At 39.9% G+C, this 23,420-nt stretch overlaps 1 protein-coding gene across 6 annotated transcripts in view; it reads right to left on the reverse strand.

Moving 5' to 3' along the window:
- The window catches only part of SENP1 (SUMO specific peptidase 1), a 311,959-nt gene that overhangs the window by 263,012 nt on the left and 25,527 nt on the right, over nt 1–23,420 (reverse strand). For all 6 annotated transcript variants that reach the window (XM_033935398.1, XM_033935399.1, XM_033935400.1 and 3 more), the window contains 2 exons: nt 23,198–23,364; nt 9,383–9,467 (listed from right to left, as the gene is read on the reverse strand). In XM_033935398.1, coding sequence (XP_033791289.1) covers nt 9,383–9,467; nt 23,198–23,364 — 252 coding nt within the window. The remainder of the gene's footprint in view (nt 1–9,382; nt 9,468–23,197; nt 23,365–23,420) is intronic.

Below are 23,420 nucleotides of genomic sequence, written 5' to 3' on the forward strand. Positions count from 1 at the left end.
GTCAGAGACAGACTGGAAATACATATATGACTACAGCCTATTTTTCTCCTGTCTACGAAGGAGGGGGGAGATTTAACTTCTATTGAAGCTCAATAGATTCTGGTTTTTAGAATAAGTTTCCAAACTATAAAAGCCCTCTCGCAGCATCACCCCCCTCTTGGATCTTGGCACTCTGGTCCTCTCTTGTTTCTCTTGAGCTCTCTCTTTCTCTATCCTTCTCTTTATCTATGGAACACGAAGCTTGGACCATCACCCCATCCCCTTTTTTTCTCTCTCTCTGCCTTTCCCTGGAACTTCAGGCTTCTATGTCTCTCTTTTCCTCTGAACTCTGTAAGGTAGGGAAACTGCTTTGCTCTCTACTTAATTGTAATGCTTCATTGTAATGCTTCATTGTAATGCTTCAGAATATTGCTTTTCTGTAAGACTATTTCTATAATATATTCTTTATGCAATCACCTCTGGTTGTGCCTCTTTGATTCTACTTCCTGGTGAATCTTCAGTGAGGGAACTGAACCTGGGACATGGCGTGTGTAAGGGCGCCTCTCAAGTGACCCCGCCAACCATATATTGTGGGGGCCACTAACAAACCTTACATATGCCAAATATCTATTAAATTACAAGATTGAGCCAAATTATCTAACCCTAGTGATTTCATAATTTTACTTGTTTTTTTATCCATAAATGGATCAATTCCAGCATTGAAATCTCCAGCCACTATTAAATTACAGGTAGCCAGTGGGAGTAATAATTGTTGTAGACTTCTAAAAAATTCCATTTGATTCAAATTTGGGGCATATACATTGAATAAATCTAGGGTAGTATTTCCCATGCTCATTTTAACATGAACCCTCCTACCCAGAGGATCCGAATTAACCAAATGAAAGTTAGCTGTACATTTTTTTATTAACATGGCAACCCCAGCCTTTTTGCCAACTGCAGGGGCAAAAAAATTTTGTCTAATCCAACCCCCTTCCAGTTTTCTAGATTCAATTATTGACAGGTATGTCTCTTGAATGAAGTACAAATCAGCATTCTGCTTTTTTAGGAAAGCTAACATTTTCTTCTTATTTATTTGGTGATTAAGGCCATTGACATTCAACGAAAAAATTTTAATCTCCATCTAATTCCACCTGAAAGAACCAACAATGATACTTACATTTAATTAATTTAATATGATTAGACACCCTTACATATATAATATCCAATGAAAAGTAAAATTGATTTTCTTCAACCCCCGTATTCCCTATCCTCCTACCCTTGATTATGATAAAACCCTCCACCCTCTTCACTCCCCTACCCTCTACATGAAATGATTGCCTTGGCACACACATAGGAATAGTAATCACAATACCCCCAGGCAACATTCTATTACATCTTACTTCCTACAATATTAATAAATAGTAGTTTAATCATTAAAGCATCATAAATCTCATAAACTTATAATAATACCCCTTGTAACATAGTAATCCCAATCATATTCATAAAGAAGATCTTCATATAAACTCTTTTTTTAAAAATTCCTGATTAAAACAGGATTACCAATTCATATGTTATCATTTTAAACCTTTTAATACCTTTTAAGTGGAAATTTATTTAATCATCTTCATAGAAAATATTCATTTATCAAAAAACTAACAATAATTAATTAATTATTCCTAAATTTCATGAATATTCTTTTAAATTAATATCATGTTCAACCCAAAATGCAGAAATATTGATTCCTTTATCTTTTTTTAACAACTCTATTGATTTATCAAAACATATTAAGTCATCCCTTCACTTACTTAAAATATTCATGAAACCACAACTATTCTTCAATTAATTACTATATTCAATTTCATTAAATAGAAATCATCCTTTACTTTATCCATACACACATCTGATACCATTAAAATAAACTAAATTAGTTATAAGCTAGTATGTCATAACCCAAATAACAATTCATTATGAAGCAAACTAAAGATAATGTTGCAAATATCACATTCTTGATCTTCCTCCCTAACTTATTATTTTTCCCTTTCTTCTTTCTTTTCTATAGTCCCATTTCCTCTTTCATCCCTTTTCTTTCCACTCTTCTTTTCTCTCTTTTCTTCAGAACTTTAGGATGTCAAATATGACAAAGTTATCTATCTGTTTTCTGACTTAATAATGATGGTACTTTCTTTTATTTCTCGAAGTTCCTCTTCTTCTTCATGTTAGTTTGTCCAGAAACCATAAAAATACTGTACAGTGAAGGTTTTGGACATGAACCTATTTAAATAGACATTGGCTCAGAATTTGTCAAGAAATCCTTTAATTTTTCAGGATCTTCAAAAAACAGGGACTTGTTTCCATTTGTCACCCTCATTTTTGCAGGATAATACAATCCATATTTAAGACCCTTTTCCTTCAATTGAGGTCTTAGCTGGATAAATTGCTTCCTTATGGCTGCAGTGTTTTTTGCAAAATCTGGCAAGAACAGCAACTTTGATCCCTTATAATTTGTTTCTGTCAGCTTTAGCCTGATTCAAAATCTCTAAGGCCTGTTGGAGTCTTAAGACCTTGGAGATCAAAGGCCTTGGCTTCACCTGGCTAGCTGACCATTTAGATGGAATTCTGTGTGCTCATTCTATTTCCTGGGGATGATTTGAATTTAACTGCAGTAACTTTGGCAGTAGATTCTCCAAGAACTGAACAGCATTTCCCTCTTCCAAATTTTCAGCTAGACTAATTATTTTCACATTCTTCCTTTTTCCACGATTTTCATAATCCTCCAGTTGTCTCTGCATTTCCTTAATAATTTTGCTATCTGCTTTGCACTGAACTGTAGCCAACTCCAACTGCTCCATTTTTGTTTTCCAGTAAAGACACTCGCTGATTAGCTAATTCCATCTGCCTGTTAATATTCAAGACTTCCTCTTTAACTTCATTCACTTTAATAGCGTTGTCTTGAAGCATTTTTTGTATGTTCCACCATTATTTCCCTTTTATCCAGATCATCCGGTACTTCTTCAGGAAGTGGGGCTTTAGACGGCGTCACATGATCATGTTTGATGCGCTTCGCCGTCCCTGCCGCCGCAAAAGCCGAATCAATTTTTGCCTGACGCGTACTAGCCATCTTCCTGAAGCGAACACAGCTACAACCGGGAAGAAAAATGAAGCCGAAGATACTTTCAATAATCAAGCCGTTGCCCAGGCTAGCGAAGCATCACGATCGCACCTCCATCTTGTGCGCGCGCCAAGCCACGCCCCGATAACCTAGGTTTTGAATCGCTTCACTATTGAGTTTTCATAAGCTTATTAGTTTACGGGATGGAATATATTACTTTCATATAAATTCATATAGTACAGATTACGAAGACTTCAATATGATTGAAAGGGCCTCGGAAGTAAGAATTAATCTCTCAACAGGCAATATTATATTTAAGGATGGATAAGTTGGATATGTAGTCCTTATGTACTAGATGAATTAATAGGAAAATATATTTAACTCTGGGGGGGGTTCATTGTCTAGGAAGTATTATATATCATAATTCTTTCTATATTTATTCTTATAAAAGATCAACATTTAAGAGTTATTTTAATTTTGTGATGAATCGTAAATTTATTTATTTTTAGGAAACTGATAATTTAATATTAGTTATGGGAATAAGGTAATTTATTAAAATATGTTAAGTCATTTTTATTTTAGCTTCTATGGGTTTTTAACTATCTCATCTTATTTATATGTTTACAATTATCTATAGTTTTATTTTAAAAGGAAGGGTTTAAAGATAGATTAAAGATATTGACAATTTAATATTGGTTGATTGATATAAGGGTATTCTGAAATGGAAAGTAAAGTATTAAATAGGAATAGGTTCAAAAGGGTATAAGGCTGACGATTTATGTAATTTAGGTATTTTAAATTATATAGTTAAGGGGTATGGGAAATATAAATATGTTTAACAACACAAGGAAACTAAGGTCATATGAAAATTTACTTATTAGATATTTTATTGGAAAATTAGCAAATTTATTTTAAATTTCTGTTTAGAATTATATTGTACTCAGAATTATAGTATTTTATCATCTTTAGGGCTTTTGAAGTATAAACAGAATTTTAAAAGATGTAATGTTTTGTGAAGATACATAAATTAATAACTTGAAAGAAGTAGATATGATTTATGATTAATTACAATAAGCTATCCAATTCTATAATATTAAACAATGAGATATATTAATTTTGCCTGTAGGGAGTTTCTCATCACCTGGTCTCACATGTGCGTTTCCAAGTTTCCACTATTAACTTGGGAGGGATGGGAAAGGGTGGGTTGGGGATATGGGAAGATGGGATTAAGAGGGATGAGGGATATTATTTTAGGTCTTAAATTTGGGGAAAATGAATATTTAATGAACAATCATTATAATTTGAATTACTGAATGATGTTTTTACGCTTTATATATAAATTGTATAATGGATTTTAAAGTATTTTCATTAAATGTTAATGGCCTCAACCATCCGATTAAAAGGAAAAAAACGCTATTATTTTAAAAACAACAGAATACGGAAATTTGCTATATCCAAGAGACACATTGTCTGCTATAGAATTTAAAAAATTAGGAGATTGGGTAAAGCATTGTGTTTTTGCCCCTGCTGTAGGAAAGAAGGCTGGAGTAGCTATTTTAGTGAATAGGAAATGTACTGCAATGGTCAAATTGGGTGCTTCAGATCCTTTAGGAAGATGGTTACATGTAGACATGAGCATGTGAAATATTACAATGATGTTATTCAATGTATATGCCCCTAATTAGAACCAAAATGAATTTTTAAAGACTCTACAACAGTTTGTACTACCACTGGCTGCTTCTAATTTAGTAGTAGCTGGGGATTTTAACACTGTTATGGATCCTTTGATGGATAAAAAACCTAGTAAAATTATGAAATCATTAGGATTAGATAATTTTGTAGTCTTGTGATTTGAAAGATATATGGCGAATACTTCATTTTAGTGGCCTTTAAAGTTGCTGCCACTACTACAAGGCACTTGATGAATACTCTGGGCGAGGATACCAGACCGAAGGGCAGAACCTTGTACCGAAAGTGTTGATGGACTACTTGAAATCTCAGAAATTTCCTGTGGACAGGATGAATTGGTATGCAAGTATAAGCTTCTTTTAGATCCAGAAAGTACAGCCAATCATTTTGATATAAGAGGGAATATAGAGTTGCCAAGGACAACTTTAAAAACTTTTCTTTTACTAAGTATTTGTTCAAGTCCCTGAGGTCTAAAATTGGACGTAGACCTCCTGTCTTCGTCGGGATGAGAAAATACCAGGAGTGGAAGCCCTGATTCTTTTGAGCAGGGGGTACTATCTCTATTGGCATTCAGATGGAGTAGAGATTCTATCTCCTGAAGAAGAAGGGATGTCTGCTGAGGGTTTAAAGAAGCTTCTCTTGGAGGATGATTTGGAGGTGTAGTGATGAAATGAAGAGAATAACCTTCTCAAATGAGTTTGAGAACCCAAAGGTCGGTTGTTATCAGCGTGGATGATACAGTTGGAGCTGAGCTCTGATTGGTTGAGGAAGAGGCTGAGAGAGAAACAGCAGCTATGCTCTCCATGAGCACGTCAAAAAGAGAGCAGGTTTTTGAGGAGGTGCTGGTTGAGATTTTTGAAACCGCTGTTGCTTTTGATTCTTCTGCTGAGGAGGACAGGAGACAGAAAGTTTTGCAAAAAATCGCCTCTGATATGAAGAGGGAGGTTTAGATGACTGTGAAGTCAAGGGAGGCTTAGACTTTGTTCTGACTAAAGAATTCCAATTCTTTTCATGTTGAGTTAACTTTTGTATGGCCACCTCAATAGAATCACCAAAAAGTCCTTCTCCCAAACAGGGAATATTAGCTAATCTGTCTTGGAGGTTGGTGGGTCATGAGAGTGGGCAGACTTGATGGGCTATGGCCCTTTTCTGCCGTCATCTTCTATGTTTCTGTGTTGATGTCCATATCAGAGACCCTCAACCACGCTAGGTGTATCACAGCCACTGACACAGCAGATGCTCTAGACCAGGGGTGCCCAAAAAGGTCGATTGTTATCGACCAGTAGATTGCAAAGGCAACGCGAGTCGATCACTGAGCCCATCCCGGGTTCCGCGATAGACTCACATTGCCTTTGCATTCTCCCCGTTCCCTGACGCTGTATCAGGCCAGACTGCAGAAGCGCCAGGCACACCAGCCTTCCCCCTCCCCCGACGTCACTTCTGATGTTGGAGAGGAAGTTCCGAGCCAGCCAAGAAAACAGCGGCTAACAAAAGAAAAGTTCTAGCAAGAAGAACCACTTAACAGTGAACCAACTGAGCTCACCCCAGCACAAAACAGCACCCACAGGTCAAATACAAGAAGAATTAAACATATACTCACAACCTTGTTAGGAGTGCCGGTAGACGCCGGCAAATGCCGGTTGCTCAGCACTAGCAGGGCAGAAATGCAACTGCGCCGTCCCTTTTTGTGTTTTTTGTTAATAAGGGAAAGAAGAAAAAAACAGGGACTAAGTCAAACCCTCTATCACCGGAGGGAGGGTGAGGCAGGGACCTGGGGGGGGGGGGGGGGGGGGGGTCCAGGTGTAACCTCTAAAGCCGGCACCGTTCAGCCGGACAACCCTGTCTCACTGAAGAGAGAACCTCAACAGGAGAAATAGACTTGGTAGCTCACTGAAGAGAAAAAACTCAACAGGAGAAAATAAGGTTCCAGACAAAGCCAGAATCCAGGAGCTAATAGAATAGCGATCCAACCCCTGCTGGGAGATAGAGCATACTGATGATAACAGGAGAAGTGCCAGCCAATAGGACCACCTGTCAATCAGTTTCTCTATCTCCGCCTGCTGGTAGATGTGGGCTATCCCATTGGTCTCTGGATTCATCTGCTGTTGTTGCTAAGGAAATTTTCATTGAAGAATTGGGTGGGGGGAAAGGGTTATAATTTCTACTTTAATGGATTATATGTATAAGAATGTCAAGTGATGTATATTTTATTAGTAATGTAATGTTTTAATATTAATCACGTGTTTGTCAGTTTTAAAATGAATAAAGAATTTAAAAAAAAAAACAAGATGGCTGCTATCACTTTTTGGCACCAAAAATAGCTGAACCCTCCCCCCTCCAAAAAAAACAAACAAACAAACCACAACACAAAACTGAAAACCCAGCAAATTTAGGATTTTTCAAGAGGATGAACATAGGGAAATATGCAGAAACCACCAAAAATTGGAATTTCAGACCTCACCCCCACCCCCCAATTCACTTTATAGGCTACGACAGCCTTACTCACTATGACCTGTGCTACAGCCTACCTCAGCTCTGAATAGTAGCTGGAAAGGAGAAGAAATCACTGCCTCATGCTGAAAGTCCTTGCCAATGCTGATCTTTGGGCTGCCAGTCAGACCCGATGTCTGACTGGAACCCCACACCCATGGACCGACAGATGCACTACCAAAATTTGGGGAGGGAAGGAGAATCTTGCAAGACACCACTGAGCCTTCTATGGATTCCTAACAACCTGCGCTCAAATCCCTGTAAAGCCTGGATCAATACGTCGTTCTCTGTCCCTGGCAGTGTTCAAATCCAAGCTAAAAGCCCACTTTTTTGAAACTGCTTTCAACTCTTAACTCCCCCTCACTGCCGTCAGATACCTATACCCTCTATATCCTTCCCAACCCTGAAATGTCTGTCTAAATTAGATTGTAAGCTCTTCTGAGAAGGGACTGTCCATTGTATGTTAAAATGTACAGCGCTGCGTACGCCTTTCAGTGCTACAGAAATAATAAATAGTAGTAGTAAGGGATGATACGCGGGGGCACCCCTGAGTTCTAAAAATACTTCTGCAAGCTGGTCAACAGGTACCACAAGGTACCTGTCAGCCTATCAGCTGCAGATCTTAGTCTGCTTCTTCTCCACAGGCAGAACTGACCCTGAAACTGGTGAGCTCAGAGCACCGAAACAGTCAAAAATGAACTGAACAACACACCAATAAAATACAGAAAAAGGGAGAGAACAGAAACATGCCTCTTTTTGTGCAGAAGAGAAAAACTGTAGGTGGCAGTAAAGCTTTCAGTGATGTAAGAGGGTTACAGAAAAAATCTGGAGTGGATTCCTTCTGCAAATGGCTTGCGGCCATGGGGAGATAACCTGCTTGTCCAGAATGACACACCTATTACACTAGAATAAGAACAAGTTCTTGAAATTACATATTTAAGTCCGATCTTGTAGATGTTAGAGGGAGGAGGTGAAGGGTAGGAGAATGGCTAGAAAGAAGATGTGTCTTAATTTTTATCGGAAATCAAGGTAAGTGGTGGGTTGTCTTAGGTATGTTGACAGTTTGTTCCATATAATAGGTCCTTGGTATTCAAAGGTACCCTCAAACATCATCTTCTGCCAAACCTGTTAAGGTGATGAAAAGGTTAGTTTGAAGTGTTTCGATACTCTCGTGAATTGAAGGAGTGTGGGACTTTAATATCAGAGGTTAGTCCATCAGAGTTTCTCCACAGATCGCTTTATGAACATGCAGGCTATCTTGAATTGGATTCACTTTTTCATTGGCAGCTAGTGTAGTTGTTTTAATAGTGGACTTGCCTTCTTGTACTGATGCTTTCTGAAAATTAGTCTGGTGACAATGTTTTGCAATAGTTGTAGTCTCTTGTGTTCTTTTTCTGTAATGCCACAATATAATGAATTACAATAGCCTAGGTATGGTATTAGGACAGATTGTACTACTGTCCTGGGTTAGGACTAGTCTTATTATCCTTAGTTGTCTCATCTTAAAGAATAATTTTTTCACTAGTGAAGTGATGTATTTTGAAGGTTAAGTTCGAGTCTAGTTAAATCCCAGTACTTTGGAGGAATTTTCTCTTTGGAGGAATTTTTCTCATTTCAAAAATGTAACTCCTCCTCCCTCTTGGGTTATTCTAGTCCTCTAAATTTTCTCTTCATTTTGCCTCTTCCCTCTACTGGAGTTCCTTTCTACCCTAACTCTTGTTAACCGTGCCGAGCTTTACGAATGTAGAGATGATGCGGTATACAAACCTAAGGTTTAGATTAGATTAGATTAGTCTCTCACCTGTGAACATTTCTAGTTCTGTGCTAGGTAGAGAGTTATAGTCTCTGAAACATAATATCCTTGTCTTTGATTTGTTGAGTTTGAGGACGTTTCTCATCATCCATTTTTCAAGTAACTTAGGGTACACTGCAAAAAGCTCAATGGTGAGTCACTAAAGCAAAATATGAAGTGAGCAGATAATGCATGAAGAGAAGCGAAAATCAAGACAAATACCATCTCAATTTGACCCCTTTAATATTCATTTTATTTTCTTAGTGTACTGAAATAGGTCTATACCTCAATTCATCAAGAGAAAAAAAAAAAGTTTTATTTACCTGAGCGGTAATGGGGGGTACACAATGGATTCACAACTGGACATGTGAAAGGACAATTTGAGCTGATAGGCTGGTTAAATGAGAACTGTAAACAAATTAAGAAAAATATTGAGGTTAAAAAATGTGAATCCCATTTTACAGAACTTTTTTTTAAAAAAAATCTTTATTCATTTTCAAAAATTACAACAAGTGTACAACAAATCATTCATAAATATCTTAATTAATCACTTGACATTCTTATTTGTAATATTCCAAATAGATAATTATATAAGAAGCCTACCCCTCCCACCCATATACTAATAAATAACAATTATCAATTATTATCCTTCATAATCCCACCCCCCCTTATCTTGTCCAATATTTGTCCATTTTACAGAACTAATGAGCTAGGAATTAGGACATTCAAATTGGTGTTTACATTTCCCCAGTATTTTATATTTGTTAGTACTTAAGCATTTATATTTTTAGATTATACTAAGCTATAAATATAATAGGAGCCAAGTAAGGAGCTGAACAAAATATTTCCTCTTAAGTTTTAAGGTATTACACACAACGAAAGATTAGGTCCTTACCTTTGCTAATCTTCTTTCTTGTAAATCCGCACTCTATTCCTGGACAACTGGGTTATGCATCCCATGTCATAAGACTGCTTGTAGGAAGCCTCATTTACATAATTTTCTTTGCCCTCCCCTCTGGTCACTAGTTTGTGCCAAAGCAGACAGTCACATCAGTAGAGGACATAGACAAAAAAGGAAGGGGTAAGGGGAAACTCCCCGATAAGTAAATCAAATCTGCTTATAACATGAAAAGTCTTAACAATCAAACAATTGAAACATGTTATCAAAAACAGTATAAACTGGAAAGAAACTGCTATAAGGAGACACAGCCTGCACTAAGAGGGGAGTGCTACAGCTAAGGACCCTCAAGGCAAAGTGCATAACATAATTGGGTGGTACTCTTAGAAAGGCTGGTCAAGAAACCATGTCCAGCTTACCAGTATCTATCAAGGAAGACAAATCAGCAAACGTAAGAACCAAATCTTTTATTCTTGTGCAATCGCACTCTATTCTTGGACAAGTGGGACGTAACAGAGCAGTCTCTTAAGAGTCAGGGTGGTACTGATGAGCCTGCTGTCAAAATGGAGGAACCAAAAAGCAGCATCCTACTTGGCCGCCACATCTATCCTGTAAAACTTTGTAATGAAAGATTAGGTTTCTTACCTCTGCTAATCTTCCTTCTTGTATATCTCCTCTGGAGCCTGAACTATACGGTAGTGCATCCATTCCAGCCTTGGCTGCAGAACTTAAAATAACACCAATCCCCTCTGCAAGGTCACCTGTGCGGTCACTCCCCTTGAAGTTCAGTTTGATTCTGCAGCCTTGCTGAGAACTTCTTTTTTTTTTTTTTTTTTCCCCGAAGCACTCTGTAGCATCTTGAACTAGGCTTGGAGCTTCTTCAGGCTCCGCTCGGCAAATGACTTGGATTCACCAGTGGTTGGGTGCTACTTCAGCTAAAGGCTCAGTGAGCAGGTTCCTTTTACGTGTTCGCTCCTGTTTGGCCAAGGTGTGGATGGCCTATGGCCAGGATTCAGGTCTGTAGCCTGAAGTGCTCCCGGGCTCTAGACCTCGTCCGACCAGGGGTGTGGGATGGCCGGATTTTCGTCCCTGCAGGAGTTCACCGGACCCTCAGCGGCGGGACAGCGTTTCGGAGCTCCCACCAGTCCAGGTCTTTGGCGGAGGGCCCCCCCAATTCAGGGGGCAGCTTTCAGCCTTCCTTCCAGAATGGCAAATGGTAATCTCAGCCCAGTGAGTCCTCGTTGTGCTCAGGAAAGGTCTCCGACTACAGTTTTTCCGGCCTCTGCCAGAATTCTTCTTGTCCCCTCCTGTGGGAATTCCGGACAGGGCCAGCCAGGTGTGAGCCATGGCACACAGGTTGCTGGATCAGGCAGATATAGAGCCTGTTCCAAAGGGAAACTGGGGCACCGGGAGATACACCGTTTACTTCATCATGTCAATGAAAGAATTCTGAAGACTGCTGACTAATTATGGACCTAAAGGCAGTGAACGCCATCCTCTGAGTTCCACATTTCCGGCTGGAAACGATACATTCAGGGTGGCAGCAGTGGCGCCTGGGGAGTTTTTTTGCTTCCTTGGACTTCTCGAAAGTGTACCTCCACATCTCGATTTTTTGTTGTTGGGGTTTTTTTTCCCCCGGATCATCGGAGGTTCCTGAGGTTGCATGTTCTCGGGAGGCACTTCCAGGTTGCGGTGCTGCCCGTCAGGTTGGTGTCTGTGCTCAGATCATTCACCACAGTCAAGGTGTTGGTGGCTGTCCATCTGCAAGTATGCAAGGAGGACCAGGTAGCAGCTCTGCAAATCTGCTCAAGATAAATTGCTGACGACTGCCCAAGAGGAGGAAACCTCTAGTAGAATGAGTCCTCAGAGAAAAAAGGCTTATTTCCAGCAGCGATATAGACTGATGAAATAGCCATACAGATCCATCTTGAAATGGTGGCTTTCGAAGCCAGCCTGCCCTTACGGCCAGGACCCAGTACAAACAGGTGGTTGGAAACCTGAAACTTGTTTGTGACCTCCAAGTACCGCAACAAAATCCTGCACACATTCAGTGATCTCAGCACTCGGTCCTGCTTTCACAATCTTGAAGGAGTAAAAGTAGGAAGCCAGGCCTCTTGGTTGATGTAAAAACTAGAGACCACCTTCGGGAGAAAGGAGGGAACAGTGTGCAGAAACACAATGGAATCCATAAACTGAAGAAAAGTATCTCTGCAGGTTAAAGCCTGAAGTTCAGAAACCCTATGGGCTGAAGTTATAGTTTTAACAGTGAGATCCAATAATGATGCTTATTCCAGAGGCCCATAGGGCAGATGATCAAGCAATCAGAAAACCAGATTGAGATTCCAAGTTGGACAGAGTAGCCACAGCAGGGGGAGGAGGGGGGCGCAAAGCTGCAGTGTGCCCCTAAGAAACCTAACAATGTCCAGATGAGCAGACAAAGAGGTTCTCGGAGGCAGAGGATCAAAACAAGAAAGATTGGCAATCTGAACCCTCAGAGAGCCAAAGACCAGACACTTTTTCAGCCCATTTTGAAAGAATGTGAGAATCAGTGGTACTGACCACAAGTCACATCCTCACACACATCCACACACTGGATTCACACTGGAGAGAATGGAGAGGCACTCCAGAGCACCATTTTCATTTTGAAATTCAGCGTCTCTTAATTCTCCCCAGTATGTCTCCAGTGAACGTTCAGTGCCAACTCCCAAAGAAGGGAATTTTCTCTCCGAGTGTGTCTCAGCTACCAAAAAAGGGGATTTTCTCTCCGAGTGTGTCTCCAGCGAGCGTTCAGTGCCAGCTCCCAAAGAAGTGGATTTTCTCTCCGAAATGGAGCTCTGTAGAGCATCTGATTCTTCTGCACGACTTTGAATTATTTTGATGTTCGGACAATGTACACAACCAGTTAGATAATTCTCCCCAGTGTGTCTCCAGCGAATGTTCAGTGCCAGCTCCCAAAGAAGGGGATTTTCTCTCCAAAATGGAGCTCTGTAGACGACTTTGAATTACTTTGCCATTCGGACAATGTACATAACCAGTTAGATAAGTACAACTTTCAATGTACTTTTTCCTGGAATTTAAATGCTTTTTCAGCGACAGCAAAGGGAAGTTTGTGTCAGAGAGCTTAGTCTCTTGTTTTGAACATTGAATTTTGAGTTGCACAATTTTGCAACATTATTGGGAGTGACTCTTTGTAATTATATTAATTTTGGTTTTCACAATCACATATACACAAGACCAGGGATGTTTCACGCTTGATTTACCCTGTTTGGGTTAAGACAGCTCACAACTCTTTTACAGGCTTGTCCTGATGATTCAGAGTCTTGATAACTGAGGACCTACATATTATTTACATTTATTGCTCAGTTAATATATACACACACAGTTGGTCCCCCAATGCCTTTCCAACACTAGATATTATATCCGTTCTCCATTGTTTTTTTGGTTTTGGAATAAGCATTCAAATTCCAAAGCATACCCGTCAATTATGGCCTCCAGAACCCACTGATCTTCAGCATCTTCCACAAGGGGAAAGGACCTCTTGAACCCATAGTCACCAGAGGCTGGACTTCAAACCTTAATTGGGAAGAATGCCTTGTCAAGGAGGAAGATGGACCATAGACAGCCCCAAAAGAGCTCAGTGTGCTGAGAAAATCTATTTTGCTAGCTGACGCTTTGACTGGCCTATGCCTCTGAGAATCCCGAGAGTGCCCTTTATCAGTACTCCTGATAGCCACTTTTCATGTGTCCTCTGATAGCCCGGAAACCTTAGTCAGCACTGTCATCACTCCAGTTTCCTCTGCTCACAGCCTTGGAGTTGTCTTGATTCCGACCTCTCATTTTCTACACATACCCAACATACTGCTAAGGCCTGTTACTTCTATCTCTACAATATCACCAAAATTCACCCCTTCCTCTCTGAGCACACTATTTATTTAATTCATTTTCTAGCCCATTGTCCCCAAAGAGCTCATAACGGGTTACAGGTTTTAACATGTAATTTCTGTACAAGTTTTTATCCTAACTTGATACATGCTAGGGGCTAATGATAACACACTATACAGTTACAATTTGCTATGGTTGTCCTTATGATCCAAGGTTTCCAGTACAAGTTATCCCTAATTCGACACAGAAAAAGTTGCAGTGTATGATACAAATTATCCCTAATTCGACACAGAGAGCTGACGCTAGAACATGGAAAGACAGGGTCACGGGCACAGAGGTTTTTCAGAAGCCCAATCGCTGCATTTGCACATGCTGCAGACTTCGTACATTCTTCATCATGAGTTTGTTGAATAGCACATTGCAGTAATCCATGTGGAAGATTACTAAAGCATAGAGTAATTGGGCAAAGTCAGACTCTGAAAAGTAGTTCCTTATTTTTCACGGTCACAGCGTTCTTTGCAGATCCAAAGGAGTTCCATCTTGGAGGCGTTCAGTTGTAGTTTGTTGACGGACATCCAGTTTTTGATTTCCAAGAGGCATAAGAACATAAGAAGCGCCATCTCCGGATCAGACCTTCGGTCCATCAAGTCCGGCGATCCGCACACGCGGAGGCCCTGCTAGGTATACACCTGGCTTATTTTATAGCCAGCAATTTTTTGGAATACAATCGTAATAATTAATAAATGTATATTTGATACGTATTGTAAAGTATAGTTAATAGCAGAGGCTCATTCAAACTGCATCCGACAGAAGCATTGATATCACTGAGAACATATGGAAATCATAATAATAATAATAATAAGAAGAATACGGAGAAAAATAAACCTCAATTGTGGGAGGTTGGGACTACACAAGTACCCAGCCCTCAGCACATCATCACAGGTTTATAAAAAAACTCCGTTTACGTTTATATAGACAAAATTTTCATTCACTCAAGATCACTTTTTTCCATTTTTCAAATTATTTTTTAGAAAAGGTCTCATTATAGGTGAAGCAACTGTCCGAATGTCAAAATCTTAATGATATGAACCCCAAACTTAACTAAATTAGTAATGAAGGCTACAGCTCGATTTCATTTGTGCAGGAATTTTCAGAGGCACAATATGCAACAAAACCACACTAAAGGGAAAAAAACACTCATCTGAAGAGGTGAAAAATTCCAAGGAGACCATCCGCTCCTAATCCCGACAGAAAAGACTTTCTGTTTCGCCTCCACTGGCTACTTCAGGGGATATCTGCCATCTTCAGGTGTCTCCTTCTTTCCTGCAATCCCTACAAATGCTGGCTCTTCTCAAAATGGAGTCGGGACTGTGAGACGCGCCCAGTTCGAATATCAAACGAACTGGGCGTCATGACGTCATCACAAAGCGTGATGCGTGATAGGCCAAACATCGGCAATTAAACAGACCACCCTGTCAGCTGTCATAACAAGAAATTTTAACAAGTTTTTGAGAAATTTTACCCTGTTTTGAGAATAAACGATTTATTTTTTCTCAATCAAGGAATAAAAATTTAAGTGACTGGCTGTGTCATACTGCTAAAGAGAAATTTATAGAAGAAGATCTTAGCAACACACCGGGGCATAAGCCATGTGGCCATTGCTCAAATTGCAAGATAATGGCTGAGGTTTCTTCTTTTATTAATCCTTCTGATGGTAAAAATTATACTCTATATCATATATCCTCATGTCAATCTATTAATATCATTTACACAGTTCAATGTCCATGCGACCTTTTATACATAGGTCAGACATCACGGACTCTAACAGTCAGAATGACTGAACATAAAAGTTGTATTAATACCCGGAAGTTAACAGCGCCTATGGTAGCTCACTGTATTCAGTGCAATCACAAATTTGAAAATTTGAAATGTTGGGTGATTGAAAAACTGCCCTTGACTCAAAGAAGAGGGGACATTAGAAGAATATTATGGCAGAAAGAACAACGTTGGATCAACAGGTTACAGACAATTGAACCATTAGGGCTGAATACAACTTATGAGTGGCAACCGTTCCTTTGAACTTGTTAAAATTTCTTGTTATGACAGCTGACAGGGTGGTCTGTTTAATTGCCGATGTTTGGCCTATCACGCATCACGCTTTGTGATGACGTCATGACGCCCAGTTCGTTTGATATTCGAACTGGGCGCGTCTCACAGTCCCGACTCCATTTTGAGAAGAGCCAGCATTTGTAGGGATTGCAGGAAAGAAGGAGACACCTGAAGATGGCAGATATCCCCTGAAGTAGCCAGTGGAGGCGAAACAGAAAGTCTTTTCTGTCGGGATTAGGAGCGGATGGTCTCCTTGGAATTTTTCACCTCTTCAGATGAGTGTTTTTTTCCCTTTAGTGTGGTTTTGTTGCATATTGTGCCTCTGAAAATTCCTGCACAAATGAAATCGAGCTGTAGCCTTCATTACTAATTTAGTTAAGTTTGGGGTTCATATCATTAAGATTTTGACATTCGGACAGTTGCTTCACCTATAATGAGACCTTTTCTAAAAAATAATTTGAAAAATGGAAAAAAGTGATCTTGAGTGAATGAAAATTTTGTCTATATAAACGTAAACGGAGTTTTTTTATAAACCTGTGATGATGTGCTGAGGGCTGGGTACTTGTGTAGTCCCAACCTCCCACAATTGAGGTTTATTTTTCTCCGTATTCTTCTTATTATTATTATTATTATGATTTCCATATGTTCTCAGTGATATCAATGCTTCTGTCGGATGCAGTTTGAATGAGCCTCTGCTATTAACTATACTTTACAATACGTATCAAATATACATTTATTATTTTATAGCCAACCATATCTTTATATGCCTCTCTCAAGGAGATATGCATCTAGTTTGCTTTTGAAGCCTAGGACTGTCGATTCCGCAATAATTTCCCCTGGGAGAGTATTCCAGATGTCAACCACTCTCTGTGTGAAGCAGAACTTCCTGATATTAGTCCTGAACTTGCCCCCCCTTAGCTTCATTTCATGTCCTCTTGTCCGTGTCAAATTGGACAATGTAAATAATCTTCTCTGCTGTATTTTGTCGATTCCTTTCAGTATTTTGAAGGTCTCGATCATATCCCCACGCAGTCTCCTTTTCTCAAGGGAGAACAATCCCAGTGTTTTAAGTCGATCCTCATATTCCAGTTTCTCCATACCCTTCACTAGTTTAGTTGCTCGTCTCTGCACCCTCTCCAGCAGTTTTATATCCTTCTTTAGGTAGGGAGACCAATGTTGGACGCAGTATTCCAAGTGGGGTCTGACCATTGCCCTATAAAGCGGCATTATAACTTTCTCCGATCTACTCGAGATTCCTTTCTTTATCATGCCCAACATTCTATTTGCCTTATTTGCCGCTGCCGCGCATTGTGCCGACGGCTTCAGGGTCCTATCTATCAGTACACCCAGATCCCTTTCCTGTTCACTTTTTCCCAGAGTTGCACCTGACATTCTGTACTCGTATTCCTTATTTTTACTGCTTAAATGCATTACCTTGCATTTCTCCACGTTGAACTTCATCTGCCATTTCTCCGCCCATTTTTCTAACCGACACAAATCGCTCTGGAGTTCCTCACTGTCCTCCTGCGATCTGATTGCCCGGCAGAGTTTTGTGTCGTCTGCAAACTTGATGATCTCACTGGATGTTCCGTTTTCCAGGTCATTGATATAAATATTAAAAAGGATCGGCCCAAGTACCGAGCCCTGGGGTACACCACTAGTCACTTTCTCCCAGTCGGAGAACTTCCCATTTATGCCCACTCTCTGCTTCCTGTTTTCCAGCCATTTGCCTATCCATCTTTGTATATCTCCCTCTATGCCATGGCTTTGAAGTTTCCTGAAAAGTCTTTTGTGTGGAACTTTGTCAAATGCTTTCTGGAAGTCCAAGTATATTATGTCCACCGGCTTTCCACTATCAATTTGCTTGTTCACGGTCTCAAAGAATTGGAGTAAATTCGTCAAACACGATTTCCCTTTCCTGAATCCATGTTGACTGGGTTTCATCAAGTCGTGTGTGTCCAAGTGCTGAACTATGCTATCCTTGATCAGTGATTCAATCATCTTGCCGGGGACAGACGTAAGACTCACAGGTCTATAGTTGCCCGGTTCTCCTCTCGATCCTTTTTTGAAAATTGGCGTGACGTTCGCTTTCCTCCAGTCGTCTGGTATCTGACCAGTTCTGATTGACAGGTTTGCAAGTTTTTGCAATAACTCTCCGATTTCAACCTTCAATTCCTTCAAGACTCTCGGGTGAATTTCATCCGGTCCAGGGGATTTGTCACTTTTAAGTTTGTCGATCTGGTAGTATATCTGATCTAAGTTCACTTCAACTGTGGTGAGGCTGTCCTCTATTTCTCCTGTAAACAGTTTCTCCGCTTCAGGTATTGTTGAGGTGTCCTCCTTCGTAAAGACGGATGCAAAGAAGGAATTTAGTTTGTCTGCGATTTGTTTATCTTCCTTGATGTACCCTTTTCTTCCCTTGTCGTCCAGGGGTCCCACTGCCTCTTTTGCAGGTTTTTTCCCTTTCACGTATCTAAAGAAGGGCTTGAAGTTTTTGGCCTCCTGGGCTATTTTTTTCCTCATAGTCCTGTTTTGCATCCCTCACCGCCTTGTGACATTTCTTCTGTTCATCTTTATGTTTGTTCCAGGCTTCGGTTGTCTTCGTGCATTTCCATTTTTTGAAAGAGTCCTTCTTTTCTTTTATGGCTTCCTTCACCTGTATGGTAAGCCATGCCGGTTCTCCTTTGCCTTTAGTTCTCCGATCTTTGGAAATCCTTGGAATGTAGAGATCTTGTGCTTCTGCAATAGTATTTTTCAATAGGCACCATGCCTGATCTACTGTTTCAAGTTTGTCCACCATCTTCGAGTCGTTTTGTTACCATGGCTCTCATGCAATCGTATTTACCCTTTTTAAAGTTTAAGGTGGTGGTTAAGGTTTTGGCATGTTTCCCTTTCCCGATGTCAAGTTTAAAGTTGATTACATTGTGATCACTCGTTCCCAGTGGAACCATGACTTCTACTTCTGTTATCGGTCCGGTGAGACCATTTAGGACCAAGTCCAAGGTGGTGTCGCCTCTTGTCGGCTCTTTTACCATTTGCTCCAGAAAGCAATCTCCTAGCACCTCCAGGCAGGTTAGGAGTTTTGCAATCAGGGCATCATGGGCTTCTCCTAGCGGTAGGTACAATTGGATGTCATCCACGATGGAATGAATCTGTACTTGAAATTTGTGGGCTATCTCTAGGATAGGTTTAACATAGAGACTGAATAGTAAGGGGGATAGCAGAGCCCCCTGCGGAACCAGGGCGGTGGAGTCGGTAGATAAATCCTTCGACTCAGACTCCTCAGTTTCTGATACCCATGACTCAGACGCCTCTGTATTTAATATGCTAATGTATTTTCCACATTGATTGAAGGAAGGCAACATACACGCCATTTAACCACAGAATTACTGGTTAGGAAGCTGACGCTCTACTATATTGGCCAGTTTAAACAAAAAAATGAAAACAATAAGGTTTTATTTATTGTTTTTATCAAGTGGTTATAAAGTAGTAGCACAGCATGCATAAAAATCAGGAACAAGAACTTTACCAGTTTAAAAATATGAACCACATTCTTTGGTAGTTTTAAAACAAAAACAAAGATTAACTACATGAACAAAAACAAAAGCTGAAAAACCTAAAACAGTTTATATATTAAACTTGGAATATAGTTGTAGAATAGAATAGCTGTTAAATTCAATCCAAAACTAACTGAATGTAGTGTTGTTCTAAGAAACAGAATTGTTTCTGCCAGATCCTCTTTCATAGAAGCTCTTAAATCTGAGTTATTTTTTGAGCTGAAAATAGTCTTTCAACAATCACTTGGGTGGGTGGCATTGCTCTTATGGTTCTAGCCACATCACTAATAATCTTGGGATAAACAAGGATGGATTCTTCTACTGTCAGTTTTGATGAGCGATTATACTCTACTACTTCTTTTAATTCTTTAAAAAAAAAAATAACTCCTGCTGGAATCTCTTTATTTGGACATTTTCTGATCGTTTATCTTTCACGCACATGCAATGTCGTTTTACTGAATTCAATATAAGAAAAGAAACTGAAAGTTTTATTCAAAAATAAGCAATGGTTCAGAAGTTAGTTATTTTACGCGAAACGTAATTTCCCGTGCAACATTTTAAAAATTTGCCTGTTTGTGAAATGGGACATTTGAACTTGTTGTATTTTTTAAATTATAATTTAAATTTATCAGGAGTCAGAGTTAGTACATTTTTATCGACTCTTACTCCAGGTACCCAAAATTGTCTCCAACTCCACAGCCCTGTGCAGAACACAGTTTTTTGTTTTTTTTAAAATCTTTATTCATTTTCAAAAATTACAAGTGTATATTAACCATCCAGAAATATATTAACTAATCACTTGACAATCTTATTTGTATACCTCCAAATATATATATAGAAAAGAATCCCACCCCTCCCACCCATATCTTAATAATTAACAGTTACCTATTATTATCATTCATAATCCCATCCCCCTCATCTTATCCAATACTGAAGTGTTTAAGATGTCTGATCATTAGAATAAATCATCAACACAGAACACAGTATTTGATCGGTTTCAGGATCTGTTATTTAGGAAACAGGAGAACCATCGCAGCGCAATGTTTCCAATTCCTATTTCAGAGAGCCGCTCAATGAGAAGATGATAATCAATAGTGTCGAAGGCTGCGCTGAGATCTAGCAGGTTCCAGAAGTCGTTGATGATGTAGAGGATGGTTTCAGTATTGTGGAATTTTCGGAATCCCGATTGAAAGGCAGATAGGGCACCTTGTTCTTTGATGAAGAAATGTAATTGGGATAACACTGTTTTATCCAGACCCTTGTCCACACTCTTGTAATCTTACGCTTAGATTACTGCAATCTACTTCTAACTGGTCTGCTGCAGTGCTGCCTCTCACCCCTGCAATCTGTGCAAAACCCTTCTGCACAACTCATCTTCTACCAATCTCGCTACACTCAAGTCAGCCCTCTCCTTAAATCAATTCACTGACTCCCTATCTGCTTTCAAATACAGTTCAAGCTCTTATTGCTCACTCTATAAGTGTATTCATTCTGCTATACCTCAATATCTCTCTCCTTTTATACTCCCAGAGAACTCTGTTCCTCAGTTAAGCTGCTCTTAGCTGTACCCTTCTCCTCCACTGCCAATTCCAGGCTTCGTTCCTTTCATCAAGTTGCCCCCCATGCCTGAAATAAATTAACCAAGTTTGTCCACCAAGCCCCTTCCTTTGTTTAAAAGCAGACTGAAAACCCACCTTTTTGATATAGCCTTCAATCCATAGCCCTACTGACTACTGCCCTCCAACCCAGCCAACAGATTAACCATTCCCCTTAACTGTATCTATGACATCCTGTTTGTCTGTCTTGTCTGTTTAGACTGTAAACTTTTTGAGTAGGGACTGTCTTCTTTGTGACTCTGTACAGCACTGCGTACATCTGGTAGCACTATAGAAATAATTAATAGTACTAGTAGACTTATCCAGCTCTTCACCATTCTTTTAAACCAGTGTGTCTCAAAACCTTTTTAGCCCTGGCACACTAAACAGAGCAAATGTTTTTCATGGCACACTAAATGGAGCAAATGTTTTTCATGACACATAATTGAAATTATAAAATTGCAAAGCCAACAAAAAATTTAAATTAGAGTTATTTAAAGTTCTTTAAACTACATATGAATAACTAACAATGGTAAAATTAAAGTAGATATAATTGCTAATCAATGCAATGAATGTGCTTGTTTTTGAGTGCAAATTAACTCAAAATACAGCTCAATAGTCAACAAGCAAACACGCATTTCATCAGCTACCATCTACAGTCGTTCTCTTTTTTAATTTAAGAGCTGAAAATCCAAGTTCGCAAAGATAAGAAGATTCAAATGGTAAGAATGCTTCAATGGCTATGTTGCTCAAGTTAGGATAACTATTGTATAAAAAATAAAAATTACTTGCCATTAGTTTTCAAGGACCAATCATGTCAAAGAATGATGGTTGTCTGGATGGTTGTAGCTTTTCGCACAGATGCTCAAGAAGCCTGGACCAATCAGGCCTTAGGCATAACGGGCCGCCCATCCCCACTAATCCTAAGGACTGATTGGCCCAGGCTAGGTACCTGGACCAATCAGGCCTTAGGATTAGTGGGGATGAGCGGCCCGCTATGCCTAAGGCCTGATTGGTCCAGGCTTCTAGAGCCTGGGCCAATCAGGCCTTAGATTTAGCGGGGATGGGCCGGGAAGGGGTGGGCCAGTCTCATTTTCACAAGGCGGGCCTGTCGGCTGGATGGCAGCAAGACCCGTCCAGCTGACCAACATTTAAAGGTTAGTTGGAGGAGGGAGGTTAGTTTGGGGGGAGTCGTCGGATCATCGGGCATCCTCCTGCCGGCGATTACCAGTTTGGGGGACAGGGGGGTTCCAGGGGGGTTCCAGCAGGAGGATTGGGCATCCTCCTGCCGGCGATGGGACAGGCAGCTGCGGCCGCTATACTTATTGCAGCAAGGAGATCCCTTGCTGCCATATGTATAGCGGCCGCGTCTACTTACAATGTAGACCAGCATTTTGCTGGCCTACATTTTAAGCGTCTCTTCCTCTACTAGGGAGACGCATAGGGCCACCTAGGTTCGTCTAAGGCCCGCCTAAGGTTCTTAGGTGAGCTTAGGCATCTTGCGGGCCTCCCTAGGCTCCCGGAGGCGCCTTAAATATAGGCGACTTGCCTGGGGAGCATTTTTTTTTTAAAACGTGCATCCCGATAGGCTGATTAGACAGCTGTAGAATCAGGGCCTTTGTACACACTAAATTGCCACGCACGGTAGACGCTAATGCCTCCATTGAGTTGGCGCTAGTTTCTCTACGTAGCGCGGGGGTTAGCGTGCGCTAATCTGCAGTGCACGCTAAAAACGCTACCGCAGCCTTAAAATGTAGGTGTGACTGACTTGCAATTCTGTGTAATAAACATTTCTATTAATACACCTTTCTTTAAATTGATCTCCTTATTTACAAGCCATGTTACTCCACTATTTACAAGCCATATTACTCCATTATCTATGTGTTCCATCCTTGTTTCCATCCTAAGCTGTCAACTCGAATGCTTTATTGTATATTGTGTTAATTTAATCAACATACTATGCCCTGTTATTTGAATACTTTTTGCTGCTGTAATTGTCTGCTGTTTGTGTTTGACATATTCTTGCTGGACCCCACCTTGGGGGAATGTCTTCAAAATATAAGTAAATAGATAAATCAAATAAAATCTAATCCAAACCTGATTGCCAGATGAATAGAACTGATCAGCAGTAGCAGTATCATCAATCTGTTGCGTAGGATGCATTTTGAATAATGATGTGTAACTCAGGCCAGAGTTTCTACTATTGGGCCATGTCATCTCTTTGATGTCTCCAGGTGTTATTTTCAAAGCATCCACAGTCTCATCTTAAAAATATTAAAATATATACAAATCAAATATAAAATTCTGCACAGTAACATTT

The sequence above is a fragment of the Geotrypetes seraphini genome, chromosome 3, assembly GCF_902459505.1.
Source record: "Geotrypetes seraphini chromosome 3, aGeoSer1.1, whole genome shotgun sequence".
NCBI lineage: Eukaryota > Metazoa > Chordata > Amphibia > Gymnophiona > Dermophiidae > Geotrypetes > Geotrypetes seraphini.